Source organism: Lonchura striata, chromosome 4 (assembly GCF_050655825.1).
Source record: "Lonchura striata isolate lonStrDom1 chromosome 4, ASM5065582v1, whole genome shotgun sequence".
In the NCBI taxonomy this organism is placed as follows: Eukaryota; Metazoa; Chordata; class Aves; order Passeriformes; family Estrildidae; genus Lonchura; species Lonchura striata.
In genome coordinates, this window is record NC_140706.1 from 52,106,522 (window position 1) to 52,131,577 (window position 25,056).

The window sequence follows — 25,056 nt, forward strand, 5'->3', positions numbered from 1 at the left end:
CATTAGTCTCCAATTGGCAGTTAGTAGCTTTCCTCTTGAAACTGCATCTCCAGCCGCTGATAAAGTGCTTGCGCCGTTTCCCCCCAAAAGACGCCGACATGGTGCTCTAAGGAAGATCCACATTTTCTCCGCTATTTACAGGCTAAGCCGGTGCGCTATTGACTTTTTTTTTTTGTATGTGTGTGTGTGTGTGTGTGTGTGTGTGTGTGTGTGTGTGTGTGTGTGTGTGTGTGTGTGTTTCCACAGCAATGCGATCCACGGCAGGATCGGTGTCCTGGAAGACGGGGGTGTCAGGGCGGGTTCACGGCTAGGTGGGGATGGATGGCGCCGGCGGCACCCCCGGCAGCGGGGCCAGGCTGTCTCCCTGCGCATCACCTGCTCACCGACGGGGCGAGGCAGGCTCCGCGCTGCGAGATGGCGTGTTGGCAGGAGGGAACGGCAACGACTTCTAGGCGAAAGAAACTTTCGAATTGTAAACTAAAAATTAAAACAAACCAACCGGCCCTGACAGACAGGGTACAGTCACTCGCTAACAGCCATCTCTCCTGGACAAACCAGAGGCTGCCGGGTGTGGGAGACGAGGGGGCGGATTTCAAAGCGACCGAAGGGAGCCGATGCCGTCCGTGGCAGCACCGCGTCCGGCTGCTCACCCCACGGCAGAGTCTGTGCTTCGAGGGGCGGACTTGCGGGGGTGCCGGGGACGATGCCCCTGCCTTAGCTGGCCTCATCCGAATCGCTGTAGTGGGAGCGGGGCGAGAACTCCCCGTCGCTCCTGTGGGACCGGGGCGACGTCTTGCTCCTCTCCTGCGGCGGCTGCCCGGGCTGCGGCAGGAGGAGGGCGGGGGAAGGGGCTCTCTGTCCCATCAGGGCGCCCTCCGCAAAGGAGAAGTGCAGCGGGTCGAGCTGCACCGAGTAGCCCCCCGCGGCCGGCGGCGGGGGGAAGCGAGTCCGGCCGTGCCCGGGGGGCGACGCTCTGGGCGGCCCCGGCGGCGGCGCCGGCGGCCCCGGCGGAGGTCCGGCGCCGGCGGCGGCGCAGGGCGGCTCGAAGGGGGCCCCGCGGTGCTCGGCCTTGCCGGAGCCGTCGGAAGGGGCGGCGGGGCCGTGCAGCAGCTCGGCCAGGGCGCTGATGTAGATCTGCGCCATCTGCAGCGTCTCGTACTTGGACAGCTTCTTGTCGTTGTTGAAGGAGGGGATGACATTGCGCAGCTGGTCGAAGGCGTGGTTCAGCCCGTGCATCCGCCGCCGCTCCCGCGCGTTGGCCGCCAGCCGCCGCTGCTTCTGCACGCCGCTCACCTGCGCCCGCAGCCCGGGGCCGCCGCCGCCGCCCCGCGGCCGCCCGCCTCCCCGCACCCCGCCGGGGCTGCTCCCGCCGCCCCGCGCCGCGCCGCCCTCCGCCGCCGCCTCGTCGTCCTCGGCGGGCAGCAGGTATCGCGGCGAGGCGGCGGCGGGCAGGCGGGCGGCGCAGCAGACGCCGAGCCAGGAGCCCGGCGCGAAGCCGCCGCAGGCGCTCTGCTCCGGGCCGGGCGGCGGCTCCCGGGCGCGCTCTGCCCAGGGCAGGCTCATGGCGCTAGCGCCGCGCGCCCATCGGGCCGCGCGCAGCCCCCGCCTCGCGCCCGGCGCCCCGACGGCTCCGGTGTCGGCCGGGCTCGCGCCCCCCTTTAAGGAGCGGCACGCGCCGGGGTCCCCCCCGCCCCCGCTCCCCCTCCCCTCCCCTCCCTCGCGCCCCACCCCTCCCGCCGCACGCCCTCCACTCGCGCCGGTCGCGTGTCGGCGCGGCCAATGGCGCGCGCGCGCGCGGGGCCGGCGCGTGCGGGGAGCCAATGGCGCGCGGGGGGAGCGGAGGCCGCGGCCGGCGGCGGCGGACGGGAGCGGGGGGGGCCGGGGGGGGGGGTGAGTCCGTGCCGGCGGCACGCGCTGTCCCGCCCCGCCCCGCCCCGGGCGGGCTCCCCGCGCGCGGCGGGGCGGAACGGGGCGGGGGTGCCGGGGCGCGCCCCGACGGCGCGTCCGCCCCGCGCCGGACTCCGCCGACACAGGCAACCGACACCCGCTGGCACCGGGCCCTCCCCGCCGCTGCGTGCTCTGAGGACGTTCCGTCGCGCCCGCCCGGGGAAGCATCCTTTTTCTTATAGCCGCCGCTGGCCAAACCTCGGAGGCTCCGGTAAATGCCCGCCTTGGCCTCCCCTCGCCTGGCGGGAGTAGTCATCTCTCCGCCCGGCTCTCGCTGCGGCCGCAGCGACCCTGCCCCAGGTGTCGGTGCGGAGCACTGCCCGCCCGGGACGGTGCTGGCGGCCGTGCGGGGAGCGCGGCGCTGCCGTGCGGAGGTTCGGCCGCGAAGCCGCCGAGGGAACGTCCTCGGCTTTAGAGCGGTAATCCCGGGGACACGCGGGAAGCCCACGCGGGACCCGGTAGGTGAGAAACGGTGGCTTTTGCAGCCGGGACAGCACATTGCTCCTGGAGCTGCCACGTTTTCGGCAGGGTCCCGATCCCCCGCGAGCGAGTCCTTTTGTTGGGCCAACAATAGCTGTCCAAAGGTGGTGGAGAGGGAAATAGCTCCGTGCACGCATCTTAACTTCCCTTCCGCGCTGCCTCCCCTCCCGCCACCGCCGCCTGCCTGGAGAGGAGAAGTGGAGGTTTGCCCGTGTGAATAGGCGTGTGGAGAACAAAGTGATGGGCACAGTATGAGGTAGATATGTTTTTTCAAAAGTGAATAACTCGCAAGCCATGAAGGGAGCGAGGGAGCCCAGCAGCTCAAAGCTGAGCGGCAGTGACATGGAATTAGCAGCCTCGCTACTTTAGGAAGCTGCCTGGGTACACTTGGCGCATGGCAGGCGCCTGGGGCCCACCTTCCACAAACAACTGGATGGTACTGAGAAAGCGCAAAGTTGATGGCTTGCTTTCTTTAAAAACAAACTGAGGCAAACCTTCGTGCTTTTTTTTTTCCCCCGGGTTTTTTTTTTGGGGTTTTTTTGGCTGGCTATTGTGCTTCAAAGGCAAAAGCTGCTGGATCCCCCCAAAACAAGTTGTCCGTTTCTGACCGAAATGGAAGTGTTTACTCGATAAGAAGGATGGCAAGGAGCAGAAGTCAATACCTTGTTTCTGTATAGTATCCATAAAGTTGCCAGACCATCCATCTGTATCTAGCAACAACTTTTATACTCTCCTATTGTATAGACCCCCCCCCCGCCCCTCCCCTTCAATAAATGCTTCTACCATTAACAGGAGAAAAAAACCTCAGCACTGTGCTGCACGGTGCTGTTTGCTGGCTAAATTCCCAGCCCCCCCGCTTCTCTTTCAGTCCGCAGGCACCACGTGCTCCCTTCCCGGGTGCCCGTGGCACAGGTGTGCTTTGCCAGCAGTCCTGCTGTGCTCTCCTCCCCAGGGTTAATCCTGCATGTTCCCTGTTTGGGCACTGGGTGCCGTGGCTGTAGCTGTTCCACGCAAGGACCATGGGCCAAACCTTGGAAACGAGTGGGAGCTTTGCTCAGAAGTAGTCACTGACACTCGTTTCCAGAAGCCTAGCAAGCACTCAGCATGGGGAGAGCCAGGCTGGTGCCGTGTTGAAGTCTTAAACATCTCCCTCCAGGCTGGTGGCTGTCGTGTCTGCTTGACAGCAAGCCCAATCCTCCATCCCACAAACCATCCACTGGCCTCTGGGCACAGAGGGAAGCAGCACCCCATTAGCCTCTCGTGGATGCAAGGTGGCTGATGCCCCGGAAGGACCCTGGCCTCTGGATACCTCTGGATACCTAAGGGACTTCCCTTAGTAGTACTTCAATGACTGTATGGAGCACTGGGGAGATCGGACGAACACCTCAGCTTCTGGGATGGGAAAACTTCCTGGCTGGGGAACACCAAGAGCTGCTTACTTTTCAAGTGCTTGTTTTGTGAGTGCATGCACTCTTTGAAACTGGAGGCATCTGAGACTCACTCCACAGTTTGCCTTTGAAAGGACACACAAAAAAAGCCATTTTCCTCACCAACACCACTGCTCAGAGGGGGAAAAATGTTTTATTGAAATCCAATGGTCTCTGTATGCCTGTATCTGCTGTGTGTGCACACACTCAGAGTCAAAGTCAAAGGCAAAGGGTGGTTTATGTCAGCACTGGGTTTAGCTCTGCTCTCCCAGAATAAGATAAATGTAAGTGATGAAGAACTCCTGGGGCTGGCTGAACTCATTTTGTATTCAGCACTGCCTGGCCCTTTTCACTTTCCTTTCTCCCTCTCTTTGTATGTTCAAGCCTACTTGAGTTTCTTTTTTTCTTTTGTAGAAGTTGGTTCTTTTGAAGCGGTTCGAGGCACGCCCTGCTGCAAAGGGGACTTCACGGGAGTCGGAAACACAGGCACACCGGTCTGAAACACTTACTGTACAATAGCAGGAATGTAGGAAGCCTTGAAAATGAATCTGCTCTAAGCAAGTGTCAAAGCTTTCAGAGGAAAACAAACTGAACTTATCCCCGTATCTTTATGCATATTTTCCTCTCAGTCCTCCTTTCCTCTCCCCCCCCTCCCCAGCCCAGTTAAGAGCCCAGGCAGCAACTCGGGGTCAGGAAAGGACTAATGTTACAGAAAAATGGGTTACAAAAGGGGGGACAGCAGACTTGCAAAAAGCCTCCTCTATCATTACAGCCAGAGACATTTTGAAAGCAGACAAAGCACATGGGTCAGTCCTCAGTTTGTACTCACCAGTCTAATTGCTCATTCAATGCCATTTCAAGATCAGCCAGCTTCTCTACAGGCATCACCACTGGTCAGAAAGTATTTTATTCCTTCTCTTCCCTTTCCCCACTTTCCCCATGTGTTCTCCTGTTCCCTCCTTTCATTTTGAAAAATACATGGTGGGGGCACACAGCTGTCTTTGTACCTCCCCTGGTCATCAGGCAGTAAAACCCGCAAGTGGATAGAGACCAAGGTGTCAGTCTTGCTCACTGAGATCAGGTAATCGTCAATGAATCTCAACTGCAACCTGCCCACACCTCCTGCAGGAGGAGGGAAAGGGGATTTCTGCCCTCCCAGTGGCTGGCCTGTTCCCTGGGATGGTAAACTCACCTAGGAGCTACTACAAACACAAAAAGACAATGTACAGCTGAATTATTTTCAGTCTCATGGACTGCATCATCAGACTATTCACTCAAATAAAGCGTTCATACTTTATTCAGAGCAAGATAGCTTAAAGGAGAAAAGGGTCCGGCAGCAAATGTTTCTTAGGCTCATCCTATGACCAGTGTCTTATGCTTTACTGTCAAATGTGTTTTAAATACACATTAGATGTGATGACTGCAAGGAATGCAAGAGCCCAGGTACCGGGGAAATCACATTTTTGAACCTTGTCCCTTTCTGCTCAGGACAACCAGAACCATGCTGCTGCTGAAGCAGATGTGCCCTCATTTCTGCAGAGCAATTTTCCTGGGCAGATCATTACACTTACCCAATGCCATTTGTTTCAGCTCTTGGAGGGTTTGTAAAACTAATTCCCATTTCTTGGTGACATTTACCTCCATAAAAATCTATGCTCTGGGGCTAACCCTGTGGACATTTGAAGTTGTGTACAGTTAATTCTAGTGCAAGGAGCTCCACTTCCTCCAAGAGAAATGCAAAACACTGGTATAACAATACTTGCCTACCTCCTGGGGCCATTGTCAGGCTTAATGAATTCAGCCTGGTGATACAGTTGGAAATCTTATCTATGGAATTTGGACTTACATTTTGCCTTATTTTTTAAATGTATACAGCTGTTACCGAAACGTTAATTTATGCTTAATATTGTAAAAGTAAAAACCTTCATATACAGGGAAGCATCACTCATAAAAGTTTTCCTTTGATCATTTTGTTTTAAACCCCTTTTTGTTTTGTATTCAGCTTGGCAAGGAGGTTCCACTAAAATTGCTAAATGCCTTCTGTCCCACCAAACTCACCTCTCCGTTGTGGGACACTTTGAACAACAATGTTATTCCAGGTGTAGCTTGTTCAACCCTTTGCAGCAGGAACAATTCTGCAGGGCCTGTGCATGCTCACAGGCACCACCCACAGGTCCCTCCTTTTAGTTACTCTTGAAATGAGCAATAAGAGAACACTGACCCTGCTTCATGAACAAGTGCTTTCTAACATGCTTTCATTAGACTGCTAGTTGATATGTTTTACTAGAAAAAATCACTTAAGCAACAAAATTACCCCATGGTCAACAATTTTACAGTACATGATCAATACTTCATTTAGTTTAAGATCAGAGAATTAACATCAATCCATCCACACAAACAATGTATTTCCTTCAAACCACATTTGGTCACTTCCTCTTGCTCTCAAGGTCTCTTGCACAAGAACCCAGAGAATGTAAATGCTCCACATCTGATGGCACTAGATTTATTTTTTTTTAAACTGATCGCCTCAGCATTCCCTTTTTCACTGTCACTTTAGGCACTGCACAAAGGATGGTTATAAAGGTTTGCTCTGGGAAAAGAATCTAGTCATAGCTTGAGGTAGAAATGAAAAATCTAGTTTGCAGGCTCTCTGTGGCCTAGTAGTAACATATAAGTGAACAAGAGAGAAAGAAAAAAATAGTTGATATGTAAGCAAGAGGTAAAAAAATAAACTTTTGAAACAGTCTGCCTTGCCTCTCAACAGCAACATTACTTGAGCAGTAACCTGGAACTGTAGGGGCCTACTTCAATTGTACTGGGCCTTCGGTCTGCTGTTCTCACATCCATCACCCCCAAACCTCTTGGCAATCAGGCAGCCCAGTCCCTGAAGGAGGTTTCTCAGCTGTGGAAATGCCAGCCTGGAATCTGAACCTTTGCGGGTCTCCTGAGGAGGGAAGGTTCCTAAAATGTGAAGAATAAATATTTACAGTCACAGAAGCCAAAAAAACATGGAGAACAGTGGTCCTTCTAAGGGGAGAAAAATCAAGTGAACGGACACAATCTGGTGCTGATCAACATTTCACATCGATCCCTAAGAGCTGAGTATTTCCCCAAGGAAACCTTGCCAGCCAAGAAAAAATACTACCTTGCCATTCATTTAATCCCTGAGAGCAAAGGGCTTCTAGGAAGAATCAATTTCCAACACAACACAGCACCAATAGAGCTTTCAGGAACTACGCCTGTAAAAGGCTGTGAAAAGAAACCTTTCTGAAGACATCTTCAGCTGGACCACTACCTTGTAAATTAGGATGTCTTAAGGATTTCTACTTGTTAAAAAAGCAGAACCATTCATTTTTTTTCCGCCTTCATGGGGTTAAGAGAGAAAGACATACAAAAATTAAGCATTAAAGAGAATTAAGTTTTAGGGGCACCTCAAAATTCCAAGATTTTTGGAAGACTCATGCAGAAGACTTTTCCCAGTCTATTAGACATCAGACAGCTTCAGCAGAGCATTGCTTGCAGTGCCTGTGACAGTGTCCTTATGGGTTTTGCTCAAGCAGCAATGCTCAGCTGCAGTCCTGGAGCTCTTGGGAAATAGTTCTCCTGTGGCAGTAGGCTTGCAAAACCCTGACTGCAGCAAGACCTATACCTCTGGTGTAGCCCTGAGCTGCATAACCGATTAGTCTGGAGAGGGAGGGAGACTTAAAAGCATTTTTATTTCTCAGGCATGCAGCATGATTTGACCTCAATAACACTTTTAGAAATTCCCAAAGGGCGAAGCCTAGTGTTCATCTGCAGTAAGCAAGAGCTCTGTGGAGGCAGAAGGTGATGCTAGACACAGCTGATAGCCTGCTGAGGCCAGGCGCTTGACAGCTCTCATCAGGAACCTGCAGTTTGCAGTAGCCCAGGTGTATGGCTCTCATGTCACAGGGGGCAGAGATGAGCTCAGTGAGAACCCGAGTGGCTCAGTTTTGGAGGGAGGGATGGCAGGAGTAAGCAGCATCCCACCCTGCCTGGTTCGTGAAGCAGAAATCCCCACCTCTTGCTCCAGCACAGGTGTGGCACCCACGCTAGGAGGAATTATCTGTGCCGTAGACCTCCGTGCCTTCATACCCCAGTGAGAGCACGAGATGACGTCCCTGGGAAAGCAGCACACAAGCAATGTTCAGCCAAAGCTGCTTCGCTGCACAAACCCCTGGTGCCTCCACGGGTCCTTGAGTGCCCTGCCACAGCCGCCTGGGAAGGACAGGCGGGCATTTCTCTCGCAGCCAGGAGGGTCCCGCGGGCTCGGGGCTCCTGCTCTGGGGTGCTCGGTGGGCACGGCTGGCCAGCGGGCTGGCCGAGCCCACACCATGGCACGGAAGGTGCCCCCGAAAGCCTCGCCTGGTGAGGGCGGCGAGGCCACCACCCGGTCCCCTCGGGCGGGGCGTGCGCCCCGGCGCTGCCCCGCTGCCGGCAGCAGGTTCAATATTGTAGGTGTGGGCGATTAAAGTGTCGCCGGCACAATGGCGGTCTGTGTCCCATTCGCCACGCCCGGGCTCCTCTTTGGAAAGCGCACACAAGAGGTGACAGGGCGCTGGCCCCCGCCATTATCCCGGCGGCATAGCGGCACGACCCGCCCCGTTTCCCGGGAAATGGCGCTGCCCGGCCGCCGCGGGACCACCGCGGCCGCGCCCGCTCCGCGCTGCCCCTCCCCTGCGCCGGAACGGCGGCCCCGTGAGAGGGGATGGTGAGCGCCTGGCGAGCGGGAGCCGCTGCCAGCACCCCCGGGGCACTTTTCGGGGACAAGCGCCGCCGGTCCCGTCGCGGCACCGGGCGCCGGCCCGGCCGCCGCCGCCGTGAGGGAGCCGGAGGCGGAGCCGCAGCGCCACCGCCCGGGTGGCGCGGGCACGGCAGGGCCGGGCCCGGCACCGCCGCTCCTCGGGCGGCTCCTCTGCCCTTCCAAGCAGCGTACTGTTCTGATTTTTTTTTTTTTTTTTATTTTTTTTTTTTTTTTTTTTTGTAACTCAGGAATTTGAAATGCGTGGCAATGGATGGAGATCTGCAGGCAAATGCACCACACCTGACACTTCCTCATGTGGCCTCACCCCGTGAAACAGAAATTCGTGTGACTGCTCCGGGTTAACTTCTATTTGTACACTCCAGTGAAATACTGTGTGCCGTGGATAGTAAACCGTCTGTAATGCCATGAGTAATAATTCACTCGCTGTAAGCTTTGGAAGGAAAAGTTGCTTTATGTGGAATAAATGTTTAGGAATATTTATGGATGTTTTTTCGAACAACTCGTGTAAGACACAGCAGACTTAATACACATATGGATTGACCTATATCAGACGATGTAGGAAGTCTTAAAAAGTGAAGACTGCAGTGATATTTATTGATGACAATAAATGTGTCTTTCAAAAGTCAGATTTGCAGGTGTATCTCCTCTACTTCTACCTATCTTTTATCTTGATGCACGAAAAACAAAGCTCTCTGTGTCCCATATCAGCTCTACTTTCTATATTGTATAGATGGGCTGACAGGATAATTTTAAAATTATATAATGGGGTTTGTGGAATTCTGTTTGTTGGCAGTGAGCAGGTAAGAAAACTTCATCTGCAGTCTCCTAAACCTGGGGAGACATAAAACCAATCCAAGCAACAGCAGATATGATTCAGAAAGGTCTGTAAAAGAGCAAGACAAACCATTCCAGTGTTGCCTGAGCACTATTTCATAAAGTAACTTGCTTTCCTGTTACACTACATCAATTTCTTTCTTTGCTGTCATGCTGCAGAGACCATTCCTTAAAAATGTGTCAGATAGAAGGAGTAACAAGTAACCTCATTATTAGCTTTGTTCACAGTATTTGCTTTCTTTCTCACGTTCCCCATGTGTAAGCAAAAGAATTAATTAGTAACAACATGGGTCAGCTGTGATTACTCTTACTGTGGTTCACAGTGAATATTCATATCCAGGGAATATTCTAAACCAAACAAGACCTCCCCACTGTGTGTGTGAAAAAGCATGTCCCTGGCCAGTGGGGGAGAAAGGCAAGCTTACCAGCAGTGGCAGGGCTACAATGCACTCACAGAGCTGCCTACTCCTCCTTTTTCTCTTTTTTTCTGGCACTTGACAGGGACATGAGCAAGACTGGCAGAGTGCAGCAAATGTAGCACACAATCCACAAAAAAAAGTGTTTTTTTTTTTTTTTTTTTTTTCAGCCATGCTTTTCAGTTTCTAGCAGTTGAATAATATTTAACACCTTTTCACTCCCAGTAAAAATGCTTGTGTCAGGATCTCCTGGCTGTGCCAAGTGGGAAAAGAGGGTCCCTCTGCAATCTAGGGGAGTAAGTGACACCTCTGAGTCCTTCTTTGAGTGGCAACAACAATTAGATTCATGTGCAGCATTTTCCTATATGTAGAAGGAGGGTATGATATTTCCAGTCCAGGAGTACCAATGTGGTAGACTGGGATACTGCATTCTGTGTATCAAAACTGCTGCTGCTGCTCCCCCACAAGGAGGGAAAAGTCAGTCAAAGCTCAGCTGACCTATCGTGTAACCAGATGTGAACCCTCAAATTAGGCGTGTGTGTGTCTTGAGAGATTTTTGCCATAAAATAAATCCTTGTTTCCTTTCTCCTCCCGTTCTCCATAGCCCACCAGGGCTCTGGTGCCGGGGTCCCAATGGAGGTGGAGGGGGTGCACACAAAGAGCTGAAGCAGAGAGCAGTGGCTGAAAGCCGGACACTGGGAACTCACCTGGGGGGCTGTAACACACGGCACTTGTGGGGCTGTGAAAGCAATCCTGCCTGCTGCACCTTGCAGAGGCTGTACCTGGCTGGGTGCTGGGTGTCCACTAAAGCTGCTCCATCCCTCCCCTTCCTCAGCTGGACAGGGGAGAGAAAGTACAATGAAAATCTCTGGGGTTGGGTTAAGGACAGGGAAAATCACTCACCCATTACCATCATTGGCAAACCAGACTTGACTCAGGGGAAGATAATTTATGTCCAATCAGATCAAAGTAGGGTAATGAGAAGTAAAATGTCTTAAAATGTCTCCACCCCCCCTTTCTTCCTGGGCTTAACTTTACTCCTGATTTCTCTATCTTCCTGCCCCTCAGTAGCCGGGTTCTGTTCGTGACACGTTGTCTCTCCTGCTCCTTCGTCCTCCGGGCAGGACTCCTCACACTCTTCCCCTAGTTCAGTGTAGGGTCCCTCCCATCTTCATGAACTCTGCCAGCATGTGTCCCTTCCATGTCCCTTCCGTGCAGTCCCCCAGGAACAGACTGGTCCAATGTGGGTCCCTCACAATGTCACAAGTCCTGCCAGCAAACCTGCTCATGTGGGCTCCTCTCTTCATGCTTCCTTTCTCCTGACAGAACCTGCCAGGAGTCTGCTCCAGCATATGCTTCCCACAGCATTCCTTTCAGCATTTATCTGCTCTGCTGTTCTCCATGGGCTGCAGGTGGATCTCTGCTCCACCCTGGACCTCCATGGGCTGTAGGAGCATAACTGCCTCACCATGGGCTTCACCACTGGCTGCAGGGGAATCTGCTCCAGCGGCTCCTCTCCCTTTTTCTGCCTGACTGGGGGTCTGCAGGGCTGTTTCTCTCACCCACTCTTACCCTCTCTCCCAGTGGCAACTGCTCCTGGGCAGTAACATTTCCCCCTTATTAACTCTGTTGTCCCTTAATAACTAACACCATCAGTTGTCTTGTGCAGTGGCAGGTCCCTCCTGGAGCTGGTTTTCTTGGGGTCTCTTGGACATGGAGGAAGCCTTGGGCAGCTTCTCACAGAAGCCATCCTTGCAGCGCTCCCCCAGCACTGCCAAAATCTGGCCACACAAACCTCAAAAGCTCTCATTTATTTACTGCCACCTCAGATGCTTCAGGGGCCAGGAGACCATCCTAGGGAAGCACCTGCAGCTGGGTGGTTACTTCAGGAGCTTGATGATTGTCTCATAAAGCACCAAAACAATTAATTAAATAATGGGCTTGCCTTTTAACTCTTTATTTTGATTTGGAGGGTCAGCCTTTTAATAGCTGGATTTGCAGATAAAGCTGTTGTTAACTTTTGTTTTGGCACTGGGCAGCACTCCCTTATCCCATCTTGTGTTGGTGCATCATCCCCTTAGAACAAAGAATGGGACACAAATGTTTACTTTTTTTTTTGAGAAAGCGTAAAAATTATCATGCACTGAAAGAAATGTTGGCCTTACTAGTGCTGGTAGGAATAATTAGCTAGAGAAGCACCGAACTGTGATGTCATGGTGGAGGAGTGTCCTGTGCTTGCTGAGCTGCAGGTCGCTGTCTTTTCCCATTGGTATGGCAGTTAATGATCCCAGGAAGATTTGTTTTTCCCCTTGCAGAAGAGAACTGGTGTGACATAGAGTACAGTAGCTAATGACTTAACCGTTTAGTTTTCCAGCTGTGATTTTTTTTTTGACAAATGTTGCAGAAATCGATTCTGTAGTATGCACAAAGTATTACACAACTGTGACGAATGGGACTGGGGAGGGCACAGATTTTGTAAGTCTTGACAGGTATTATATTTATTTTTATAAGTACACCCCTTGAAAAGCATCTTCTTTTTAAATTAAGCTCTTGGTTCCTGAAATGTTGAGGCATTAATAAAATTTCTATGTTTTGGAATTTGTTAAGCTATTGAATCAGTTCCCTTGCTCTGATCTTCTTTTGGAGGCTTCTATTTCTGACCTCATGAATGGTGCCTTGGGTGAGATATAACAAACTGATAGATTGTGACGATGTCTTTACAGTTGCTCACTGCTGTTGATGTGATACATGGGTGCATGTGTTCATGTCCCAGCGTTTATCAAAAATTTTGTTTGTGACTCATATTAAGGGGGAGAGACTTGGTTTTGACATTTATTTCAAAACAGCTCTTCAGAGATAAGAGGAAGCATTAATTAGCACTGAGAAAAATAGTTAAAGGAGGGCTGTGTTGGTGTGATGCCTTTTTTGTTTTGGAGACTTTTTTTTTGGTTAGCTACAGCCACGAGCATGCACAAAGGAAGCTGGTTTACTTTTCATGTCATCAGCTTTGAGCAGAGTTAAGAAATTAACTCTGAATTAATTAATTTTTAATTCTGGGGGGCATTAACCACCAAGTAAGCTGCAATGACCCAGCAAGTGTTCACAGAAAGGATGCTCTCATCAATTCATAGCATCCGATGTAAGTAGGAAAGAAAGAGAAAAAGATACTCTGAAAAATCTGATTTGTTCAGGGAAACAATCCTAGCACTTTTTTTGGTGAAGTTAAGAGAGAGACACAGGGGACTTTGGCACTGGTTGTGCTGCAGCTGTGTCCTCAGGGCTGCAATCATTCACTTGGTTGGCTCAACAGAACTATTTATCTCCAGGTATTCACTGCTGGTCAATAGTAACATCTTTCTAGGTGATTCTTTGAAATCAGATAAACATGTTTTCTTCCATTATTCACTTTCTGTTTGTAGCTGGTATCTGAAAAAGGTCATAAAACTGCAGATACCATGCAAACAACTCATCTTTATAAACAGCTGGCTTGTATCTCCAGTGGAGCTACTGCAGCAGAAACCCCTGACACTATCACTTCCCTGGAATTTGTTGTAAAGAAAGGGAAGTGTCACGTAGGGTTCACCATGATGTAGTCCATTATAGAATGCACATCTGTCATATCTGTAAAACTACCTGGCTTTAGAGAGGTGTGTCTGTGAATGGGACAGGGACACAGTCCCTGACTCAGGGGAAGATAAATATAATTTATGTCCAGACAGATCAAAGCAGGGTAATGAGAATAAACCCAGATCTTAAAAAGTCTCCCCGGCTTGGGACTATAATGTTGCCTCTATTTAGGTGAATGATCCCCTGAATGCCTGCTAAGATTAATAGAAAATTGTAATAGGTAAGGAATATTATTTAAGTGAATAAAATACACTGAATGTAAAAAGCCAGGAGATAAACTTTGGATGCTGCAAGTTAAAATGTCATGGCTGATGTTATTGCAGCACAGCTTGCTAATGACTAGGTCATTAGTTTAAAATGTTAATGAAACTTAAAGACTGAGAAAGCCATAATAAATGAAATATGGCCTACCTTCTCTCACCCTAAAACTTTTGTTTTAGGCCATATATGTCCAGTATCAGAGAAAATTAACCTCTGTGCAAATAAAGATGGAAAAATGTGATTCTATAAAAATAAAAGCCATGCTTCAAGAAAATTCCTACATTATACTAAAACAGATGAAGTTGGCATGCAGTATTTCTAAAAATGATGTCCTGTACTTGTCAGTGCTAAGCAACTCTATGCCTACAAAATGCTGTTTGTAAATGCTCTCTGAAATCTAAGCTTGACATTGATAAACATGTTAAACCTCGGTGTTTTCCACAGGTGCTCTTTACTGAGCTGACTCACAGCAGCCTGAGGAGCTCCTCCCATCTCCATGGGCTAAAACCCTTCCGTAGCAGTGCAACAAATCCATGACTACATTACCTTGCTATAGGCTAAAAATCCCACAGCATTCAGCAAGTGAACAAGAGGAAGCGCAAGTTTAGAAAACAATTTTATTAGACAAATTATTTAGACAAATTATACACAGAAAGCTCTGCCACTTGTAACTGAGGCCTCCAAAAAGTGTTTTGTGTATCTGTATAATAGGCAACACATCAAAATAGGCCTATTTTAAATATTGTACATGGTTAACAGGTTTTTTAATAGCTAAAATCACTGCAACATCTGGTATGTCCCTACGTAGCTTGTTGGAAAGAAATGTTCTTTTTTTTTTTTCTTTTCTCTTTTTTCTTTTACTCAGAAGTGTGGATGAGTTCATGAATGTTACAAGGGGGAAGCAAGTTGTGCATGCTTTTAGACACTTGCTACCCTGGAAACAAAATGGCCTTTTGCACATAAGAATTCGTTCTGCCTTACACAGTAGACAATATTTGAAGATTTAGTACAAAAAACAGTGACAGTACAAGATGCTCCCCCAGAACAGAATTAGCATCAAAATAGAATAATCTGAAGAATATACCTTTTAATTTATCCTAAAGCAAATCACATAGGCTGATTCCTATTAATCTTAGCCAAAGAATGAGTTAGATTAAAATAAGTGTATGGTTGCATTAAAAAGAAAACCAAATGAAAAAGTCACAGGATAAACTGCTTGCTTTCTACTTAACTGCATTTTTAGTTTAAGGATTACAAATTGAAAGCTCTTCCTATGTTTCTAACAGGTAACAATGTTACTTGAAAAAGCTGGTGCCAAAGTGGGCACCTGTTTTGCTCTCACTGCTGTTCTTTTTCTTGCTTTATACAGTTGGCACTAATGTAAAAAATACATAGCTCCTCTAAATCTAACTTAACAGAGAAAGGGTTAAACTGGGTGCCTGTTCATATTTTTTCCCTTAGAACAATACATGATTATAATTAAGGCCACATCTGTGTATCTTGAGGGCTTTTTTTTTTTTCCTCCACTCACACCATTATTGTATTGATTAACTGTGCTGACTTGGAAAAGGATTTATTGACCTTTGATCCATGTATAACTGCTCTAGAGCTGTATCAGTTGTTCATGAACATGGTATATCTAAGAGAGAGTTCCATTTGTTTAATTTATTAAAAGGAAAATTATCAAGATTAGCCTTATAGAATGCTCAAAAGCCAATGCAAAACCTAACCAAAGGAGTTACATCTAGGTACAAATGTTAAATTGCCCTGGATGCTCTAATAGAAAAGTATAAAATATGCTCTGTTGGCAAACGATGCAAGTCAGAATAATGTTAAAGCAACCTGTCTTTTCTAAAGGAAAAGACACCCTGCACTATACATCTCTCTTGTATACAACACATTTTTACTAAAGCTTTATTAAATTAATTGCGATAGCAACAGCTGCCATTTTTATAGCTATATATACATGTTTATATATACACACACACATATGTGTGTATATGTGTGTATATATATGTATGAGATATTAATTTATTTAACACAACAGAGGCTTCTGCCATATGATACAGCTTACTGTACATAAGAAAAACTTTTAACAATGTACAATCACATAAAGATCATATGCACTGTTGCAGTGCAAAAGTAGATTTAACTGTAGTCTTTACTGGCATATTAATGGCTTTTTGTAATCCTACAAAATTGCATTCTTATATTATGGGGCCTGAATGATCTTTGAACTTTGTTTTCCTTTCCTTTTTTTTTTTTTTTTTTATCTTTTTGCCTTTTTTTTTTTTTTCATTTTCCATTTTTTAAACTGCAGGGTTTGCCTTTGGTCCACAGTTAAAAGGACACAGAGCAGTGGAGCGCTGACTCGATGCAGCAGAGTACATGAAAAATACTTCAGTTATTGCAATTATAGTAAAAAAAGGCGGTGGGGGAGGAGGAGCGAATGCCCTTCTGTAAAGTAATCCTCAGGGTTCTCCTATGCATGAATCACTGCTTGTTTCCTGTATTTAAAGTATATGAAAGGCCTGAAGTAACCAAATCCTAACGTGTCGATAAACCGAAGAACAAGTGATTCAAGTAGTACAGAGAATAAGGGGAGGCAGAAGAGACCAGACTGTGAAAGCAGAGAAGAGGAGGAGGAAGAGTTGCTACTAATAATTATGATTCTTAAATAAAATAAAGAAAAAAAGCCCAAAACAACCCCTGAAGAGAAAATAACCCTCAAACAAATAAAAAAACAACCAAAACCCCAAACCACAACCCTCAAAACCAAAAAATAAGGAAAAGAAGAAAGGTTACATCCATGTTAGTCCCACAATATTACAGCTGCTCCTTGCAAAGGGAGTCCTAAATAAGAAACAGTGAAGAAACTTGTTCTGATGCTCAGATGGAGGTGCCTCGGTCTGGGTCGCTACCAATATTCAGGCCCAAGGTAGGAGTTGGTTGGTAAGGGATAGATGACATTGTTTTGATGGGGCTTCTGAAAAAGCCTCCATTGGGTGCCCTGTGCCTGAAAGGGCCAGTTCGGTGCTCGGGCACGCTGCCGAAGGAGAATCCCGAGGCGGCTTTAGCAGACAGTGTGCGGCTCAGAGTCTGGATCTGCTCTGGTATGAAGGTGGTTGTGGTGATGTGAGTGTTCCTGAAGTCACTGATTTGCTCCAGTGCCTGACGTGTGGGTAAAGTGTCAATGTCCAGCGGGGTCAAGTCAATCGATGAGGTGGAGAACTGTTTATGGGGACTGTCGTCGTCTGTGCAGAGGCTGTTCACACGCCTGTGGAGGTGCTCCAGGTCGATCTCCTTGTCGTCCTGGGGAATGAGAAAAACAAGAGGCACCACTCACCATCGCCATTTGTGCTGGGCTGAAGTTTCACAGGGTGATCAGCACTGCTCAGGGAGCACAAGGCACAACTGACTAGAGCTGGCTCTTGGCTGACGGTGTCCTGGATGTCACCAGTGAACTCCCCCACCGCCTGACGCCAGGTGGGCAAAGCCAAAATGAGGCAGACCCTTACACCACAGCTACCTTCAAGCCCTGGATCCAAACAACAAAACTCAAAGCGCCACGGGTAGCTTTCCAGGAAAAGGCAAGCTCGGAGCTAGGTGGGTTAGACTAGCAACAGCTGAATAAAAGTAAACTGCATAATCTCAAATGCCTGGAATGATGCCAGTTCTTCAACTCTGCAATGAGAACTAAATTTGGATGTCAACATGGGAGGCTCTGAATGATCAGGTTGCCGTCTTTGTCATCGTCTCAGGGTTTAAGGAAGGGCTAGAACCTTCTCAGGTTCCATTTTGCCTTTATAATGTAAATTGTGGTATAGAAAAACTGAACATACAGAGAAAAAACCCCAAGCGCTGGTGACTCATTGACATTGAACAGAAAAGAGTACACCAGGCAATTTTAAATTGCAATGCCAACAGAGGGATTAATTATCTCCTCACCTACAAAGAAGCAATTCCATCTATTCTGATGGAATTATACTTTTGTGGGTGAGAAGAGAAGGCAGCCTGATGTAGTTATTGTATCATCGCTTCTCTTACCTCTGTCCCTTTTCGTTATTAAATCTCTCTTCCCAGAGAATACAGTTAAACAGGTTTGTTTGTTATAATTGAGAATTTAAATGCATAGAAGTTAAAAAAGAGGAGAAAGCTCTAGGTGACCCAATAAATCACCTGTGTTGTACATACATATTTCTGCTGAACTTCAAAGCTTAATTCAAAGCAGCATTAAGTACACACGTACAGGGATATTCCCTCAGTCTAAGCAGTACAGCTCATTTAGAACAAAAATCAATTTCAACTAACCTTAAAATTTACCTTTATCTCTGTGAAATTTACTGGCTCTTCCAGGCCACTAGAAATATCTCACACTCTAGGACCTCACAGAGGATAATTAGGCAGCCGATAGATGTGCATTGATGACTTCCAGCCTTGATTACTGAAATTCATTGACTGGCTTGATCCAGAGCTCCCTGAATCAATGTCAAAACTCCTAGTATACCAAATGGACTTGAGATCCCCCCTTTCTCTAGGAATGAAGTTCACACCTAGAACAAACTGCAGGAGTTCATCTACTTAGCAGAATGGATCACTGAACATTTGCGCTGGCACCACGCCGAACACAGAACCCGACTGGAAGGAGACTGAGAGGCCAGCTCCCCTCCAGGACTGCACCCTCCAAGGGCAGGGACAGGGAGACAAAACCAGGGAAAAAGGAGAAGGGAACAGGGCATCAGGGATCTCCCAGGGACTGGATGATCACTGACCACGAGGGCTTTGGTTGGAGCTCATCATGGGAAGGAAAAAATGCAGTGCTCATTCCTTGGACTTAGCTCTCTGTCTATTGTTTATTCACAGGTGCACATAGACATGGATGCACATAACAACCACACAGGTGACATCAAATCCAAACGCATTCACCAAACGCTATCTCCTCAAAAAATTTGGAGCTGCATATGGATGCAGGAGAACTGGGGCCACATCAGAATCTAAAGAAATATACAGAGGCTCGATTAGTGTGTGCAAGTCATGACTATGTCTCTGAGGGACAGTCCTAAATATTTTCCTTTTTTTTTTTTCTAGTTTTTGTTTGTTTGCTTTTAATTTTGAAAAAAACAAACATGCAAATACTTTGTAATTTTAAAAGCCAGTTGGGAAAAGATTGGAATTTCATAGTTTCTGAGCCTCTAAGAGTAACTCAAAATAGTCTTCTTTCTTTTACAGAGATGCATTTGGGGCTAGGGTCAGACCAGTGAAAATATATAAGCGGTGATAATCTCCCATGCTTAGCCCACAACCCAATCTCCACCCAATCGATACACCAAAATGAGACCCACTCACAGTAAGATTGTGCATATCTCCATAATATGATCTTTCCTCTTCTCTCTTGTGTGATCAGTAGTGAAATATTCAGCAGTTTTCACATTTAAATTATCATCAGGCTTCAGAGTCAACATCCCATTGTGATTACTGGGGCGGTTCATACTTCTCTCAGAGCTACTGTTTAAGGCTGTCTGCAGACTCAGGCAGACATCAGTGAATGGGTTACTTCTGGCACGCGACCGAAATGTTATCTTCACAACCATTAGACAATTTTTTTTCAGTATAAATGCTTGCTTTCTGGAGCACAAGATGGCAGCCACCAGGAAAAAGGGTTGGCTTGCTGACCACAAACTGGCCCAATCTGACCCCCGATTCTGGACTAGTGGCCTGGAAGAGCCAATGGATTTCATGGAAGCTAAAATGAATTTCAAGAAAGTTAGTTAAGATGTATTTCTTTGCTGAATGACCCCCACATCCAGGATAATGGGGACATTCAGCATATATGTCCACATTAAACTCAGTTTTGAGCCAAGCTTTTCAATTTAACGTTGAGATGAGCGTTTCAATGCTAAGCTAATGACCATATAATAAAGATCAAGGAGGCCAAATTATACCATTTGTGGAAAGTACACACTTGAATTTATCAGCATTTGAAAATTGAAATAGAAAATTTTATATTTGTGTAAAATATCAGTGTTGGTGTTTTTTTTCTTTTCCTTGTTACTGATTTTCATGTTTTGCACCAGATAAATATAAAGTATGAAGTTCTGAATCTTTGGGTAAACAACAATCAAGTAAATTTTAGGTTTTTAAAATAATTTACCAGGTGAAACTACATGGTTTCCATTCCTGAGAAACCCAATTTAAAGACTAGAGATTCCTTTTTTTTTTTCCTTTTAATAATGGTCCGGTCCAGATCTTGAACAAAAAAGAAAAAAAAAGAAAAAAAAAAAAAAGAAAAAAAAACTTGGGAATTAAAACAGGCAAGAAAAGATTAAATGTATTTTAACATCAGTGCCAATGTTGTCTAATGAGGTGGTGTAATTAATCCTGCCTGATTAGACAGCATTAGATTAGCAGAAATAAACACAATGGAGAAACTGCAAAGAAGGCAAGACCACTCCACACAAATTAACATCAATACCCCACAAGCTACACAGATGTGCCTAAGCTACACAGACAGAAAAGCTATATTTGATAGTGCTACATTAAAGCTCTCCTTTAGGTTCAGGTTTGTGTGTTGCTTCCAAGGATATTTTAATAAATCATTTTGTCCCTAATTTCTTTTTAGCATTTTGTAGAGGTAGAAACTTAATTATGAATATAAGAAATTTGGTGCAAAGTTGCACAAGGCTCAAATGGCTGGTAGAGGGACAGGTAGATTACCACAGGAAGGAAAGCATTACACATGCAGGTGTAGAAGCAAACTCATCTCAGGTGTAAAATAACATATTTCTCTGTGGCATCTGTACAAGATTTTCTGAAACAAGCCCGTACCAGGTTTCAAAAATATGTCTGGCCTGAACCTGAAAAATCTAATGTAGTCTTGATTCCCTGGACTTCAGATAAAATAACAAGAACTGAAGTTCATGGAAGTCTCAAGAGCTTAATGTTTCTGAAATTGGGGACAAGCTTATTCAAGTGGTAAATTTTGCAAATTTATTTTAAAATACTCAGCCACTGAACTTAGGGGACATATTTTTCAAGAAGAAGCCAAGACATCTAGTGAGAATTAGCTGTCACCAATGGGAACAATGAACTGAATATTGATGTATTAATAATGTACTATTCTACAAGTAACAACTGTGTTTTACTCAGAATAGTTGCATATTTATACATCATCAATATACATTTATTTTTATTCAAGCTTTTCTAGAAAGAATAGCTAGAAAGATTTTTGAGGAATATTATTTATGTTAAAAAATCAGGACACTAATGAAGTATCTCTGAATTTCCCACCCTCTCTAGTGCTATAAAGTCAAGGCAGCAATCTTTAGGGTGCATGAAAATTCCCCAGGAGAAATGGAGGGTCTAATACCTCTTTTGATGGAACCCGGGAGCCTTTCCTTTTATTCCACCACGTTTCCAACATTGCAATGAAACAGGATAGGACAATCCCTGCAGCGAGGATGCAGAAAACACCTGCAAAACTTTTTATGTCCAGGGCACCTCCTTTCTGTTTGGTATCCACAGATGAGTAAAGATCACACTGACCGTTCTTCGGCCACCACTTATGCTTCAGTACATCCATGTCGCCATTCTGCTGCAGCTCCAAAATCCTTGGGGAGAAAGCACAGAGTCAGGGGTTACAGTGGGACAGCAGCACCTGAGAGTGTGAGGGTGTAAATCTGACTGCCTGCAACCTTCCCACCTGTCTTGGAAAGCCAAGCAGCAGATGAACCTGCACAGAGTGAGTTAGCCAGAAAAGAAAGCTTGGGTATGGGCTTGCCTGTTAGGCTGAGCATATTCAGATACAGTAAAGCAAACACAAATCTCTCTTTCCTTCTTTTAACAAACTTAATGAAGATGCTTTACTTCATATACTCTATTTTCTCAATTGGATTTTACTAATCTAGGTCAACTGACTTTCATAGTCCATTAGATATCTGACAATATTTTACCTCCAAATCATTGGAGGAGAGACATTTCAATTTAAAAAATCAGAAGGAATATACATTTTGGATTTACCACGTTACACACGACGCTGTTGTAAACTGATCTTTATTGGGTTACCTATATTTTCTGCTTTGGAGAGACAGCAAAACCATCTTACTGCAGTCAGTGATGGCCTAAAGCAGTCTTGCTTAATGTCAGAATGCAACCAGATGATAAGTGGTTCCACAGGAAGGTTCCTTGCTGTGGAATTCACTTGTCCTTGGACCTACATACCCAACCTGCTGCCAGATATTTCCTGGGCAGCTTGCAAGGACAACGTATTTAACTACACTTCCTGTGGGATGAAAGGTTTGAGAAATGAGAATTTTGGTTGGAAGAATATTTTTATATTTACTCTATTTATTTCTGAGGAGAGAGTTTTTTTTTTAAAGCATCGAGAAATGACTACAGTAACAGCTGGGTGTCTCTGGTTAGCCAAGATAAAAAATTAAATGATTACACCTAAAAAGAATAGAACAATGGAAAGGTTTTTCTTCATGTAATAAATTTGTTTCTTATTTCAGTGTTGGAAGGCAAACAATTACTATTGCAATCATTTGGCACAGCATGCAAAAAAGTTCAAGTGCACACAAACCAGCAGAGGTCTGGGATCTTGCTACAGAGAGACTACACTCAGAGTGCACTACAGGATAAAGGAAAGCTTTCCCACTGTCTCAAGGCTACCACAGCAGCTCAGTGCAGTGATCTACATCAGCCTCAAAAGGGAGCTTGAATGTACCTGGGGCCCACAGGGCAGCTGCTCTGTGCAGAGGTGGCTCAGTCTCTGATGCTGCTTCAACAGGTAGCTGTGTCCACAAGGCCACTTAATTTGATATGGCACAACCAAATGGCCACATATTTGTGTTGTGGTCTTGCCAGGAATGGGAAGCTTGACAGAGCCACCAGTGACTGAAATCCCAGCATAGGTCTGGAGGAAGCTCCCACTTCCCACCTTGTAGTATGTCTGGCGGCTGGGATCATGACCTGTTCAGAGGGACACAGCTTCTTCACCCCTGTGCTGTCCCAGAGGGAACAGAGCCCTAAAAGAACAGATCACACGTGATACACGTGTCCTTAGGGATGCCAGAACCATCTTGTTCATGTAGCTTTGAGTTTGTAAGAAGTGGGACAAATTCTGTGCAGTGCCTGCTGACAGTACATTGCTAAAGGTCCCACCCTGGGTAAAGTTACTCAAGGTCAGAATTGCCTGGACTACATTTTGACTTCTCCCAAACCCAGAGACAACTTAGAGAAGCTTTATCCTGAAGCTTTCTGATGGAATAGGGATCTCTCAAGGGTGGGAGGATAATCTGGTTTGTTGCAAGAGACTGAATAGCTATTATGAACCAACCATGTTCACTTGAGGTTTGGAGGTATGGCACCGCAGGCAGGACTGCTGCCACTGCTGCCTGCAGCTGCCTGTTGGGAGTGTGTAGAGACCCAGTGACAGGAGGAGATGCAACTGGGATAAACTGGAAGATAATAAATTCCGACCAGATAAGAGGAGAATCAAAGAGGTTAAACAGTGGAACAGAAAATTTATGGCATCACCACCCCTGGTGAAATTCAAAGACCCAGTGGGAAAGACCCAGAGCAAATTGGCCTGCTCTAAACAAAGGGCTGAACTGGAGACCAGATTACTCCTCTGCAACTTCAAACGGGGTCCATACACTACCCTGGATCATGGCATACAGTCCTTATGGAAAGAACTCACCATAATTCTGGTTCTCACTGCCCTGGAATCCTGTACTAGGATTTAGGTGAGTATTTTGGCCCAGATAGTCCATCCTGAGAGGTTAGCGGGAGCAGACAGCCAGCATAAACAGAACACTTTTGTGTAAGTTCTTGTGAAGTAATAGAAAATTAATTTTCAATGCCTAATCCAAACATACATGTACTATCTTCCCAAGGCAGTAACAGAGCAATATCCATGGGGTTTATTTCTTCCAGCAGTGGATCTAATCCCTGAGCAGGGCCATTTTCTCTCTTTTATTCAGTCAGGAATAGAAAGAACCATCCAAATGATTGCTCTATTCTCATTAATTAAATGATTCTTCACTTGTCAGTATAATTACTGATTACACAAGACATCTTTTTAACAAAAGACATTTGCATAAAGATACTGAGCTTTGGCTTGTTCCTTAACGGAGATTTATTCCTAATTGTACCCCTGATATTTATTGGCAATTTTCTTTATGGATGTAACTTATAAGTTCAAAGTTTTAAAGGAAAACATAAAAAATTGAAGTAGAAATTTGGTATAGTAATGGTACCATTACATGGGAGAGCTCAAGAAGTGGAAAGCTTATAATGAAGCCTTGTAAAAGTGCAGCTGCTAACAGATGTTGAAGGATAAAATATATATTGAGAGAAATGATAAGAGCACTAATATCTAACTATATTAATGGCATGCAGAGAAAGAGGGAGATCCTGCTTCTGGTTAGGCTTCAGAAACACACCATTTCAGAATCCACCTGTTTATGCAATCAAAAGAATAGTTAACATATTAAGGAGATGGAATAGTTCTAACTTGTTCCTAGTTAAGAAAGTTCCTATCTTTGTCGTTCATTTTCAGAAACGAAAACTGCGCTTTTGTGGAAATTCCAGGAAAAACAAAGGAGGAAGGGAGGTTCCTCGCAAGCAGGCGCACGGGGCTGCTGTCCCTGCGTGCTGCAAGGAGGCTCCCACACGATGGCACTCTTTCCATAAAAATAGGTGGATTTGCCGCAGCTCCTGGTGGGGTCCCCGATATGCTAATCAGATGTACCTGTTGGGCGTCAGACACTACAGTCAGTTTGTTATTTGATTTTCAGATTTAATAAGTGACTAAAGTAATAACGCATTAACTAAATGCTCTGAATGATAATGATCTTCCAATGCTGTAATTCCAGCAAGTGCCTCTCCTTCCTAGTTCCAGATTTCTACAACTGAACGTTTTCCTCAATGGCCTTGGCTCTTTTGAACCTGCTTATTAGTGCAGAGTAATACTGTGAGACATAAGCCAGTGGAAATTAATAAGCAGGGTGCATGAGTTCCTGATGTTTTGAAATACCATAGTCTTAGAAAACTTACAAAAGAAGACTATATATCGAAATAATCCGATTTGCCCAAAAAACATGACCTTTAAAACTTGCTCATGGACAGAGTGCAGGTCTTAAATATATTTTTCTTTAGCAATAAAAGTGTTAGAATTACATTTTTTGAGGCAATGATGTAAATTTATTGAGCTAAACAAACAAAAGGGTCTGTGTGCACTTTAACTGATTTGGCTATGAATTCACAGTGCTGAGTGATGTCT

At 46.2% G+C, this 25,056-nt stretch overlaps 2 protein-coding genes across 7 annotated transcripts in view; both read right to left on the minus strand.

Moving 5' to 3' along the window:
• Positions 1–203: 203 nt before the first annotated feature.
• Positions 204–1,563, minus strand: ATOH1 (atonal bHLH transcription factor 1). Its single transcript, XM_077782599.2, has one exon. The coding sequence runs from the start codon at positions 1,561–1,563 to the stop codon at positions 715–717; it is 849 nt and encodes a 282-aa protein (XP_077638725.1). The 3' UTR covers positions 204–714.
• Positions 1,564–14,378: 12,815 nt separating this feature from the next.
• Positions 14,379–25,056, minus strand: part of GRID2 (glutamate ionotropic receptor delta type subunit 2) — a 679,709-nt gene continuing 669,031 nt past the window's right edge. For 3 of the 6 annotated variants that reach the window (XM_021550296.4, XM_021550297.4, XM_085579108.1), the window contains 2 exons: positions 21,142–21,382; positions 14,379–17,087 (listed from right to left, as the gene is read on the minus strand). In XM_021550296.4, the coding sequence (XP_021405971.3) occupies positions 16,665–17,087; positions 21,142–21,382 (664 nt within the window). In that variant the 3' untranslated portion in view covers positions 14,379–16,664. Of the gene's footprint in view, positions 20,022–21,141; positions 21,383–25,056 lie in introns of all 6 variants that reach the window. The other 3 variants (XR_004148251.3, XM_085579111.1, XM_085579110.1) reach the window with 3 other exon arrangements.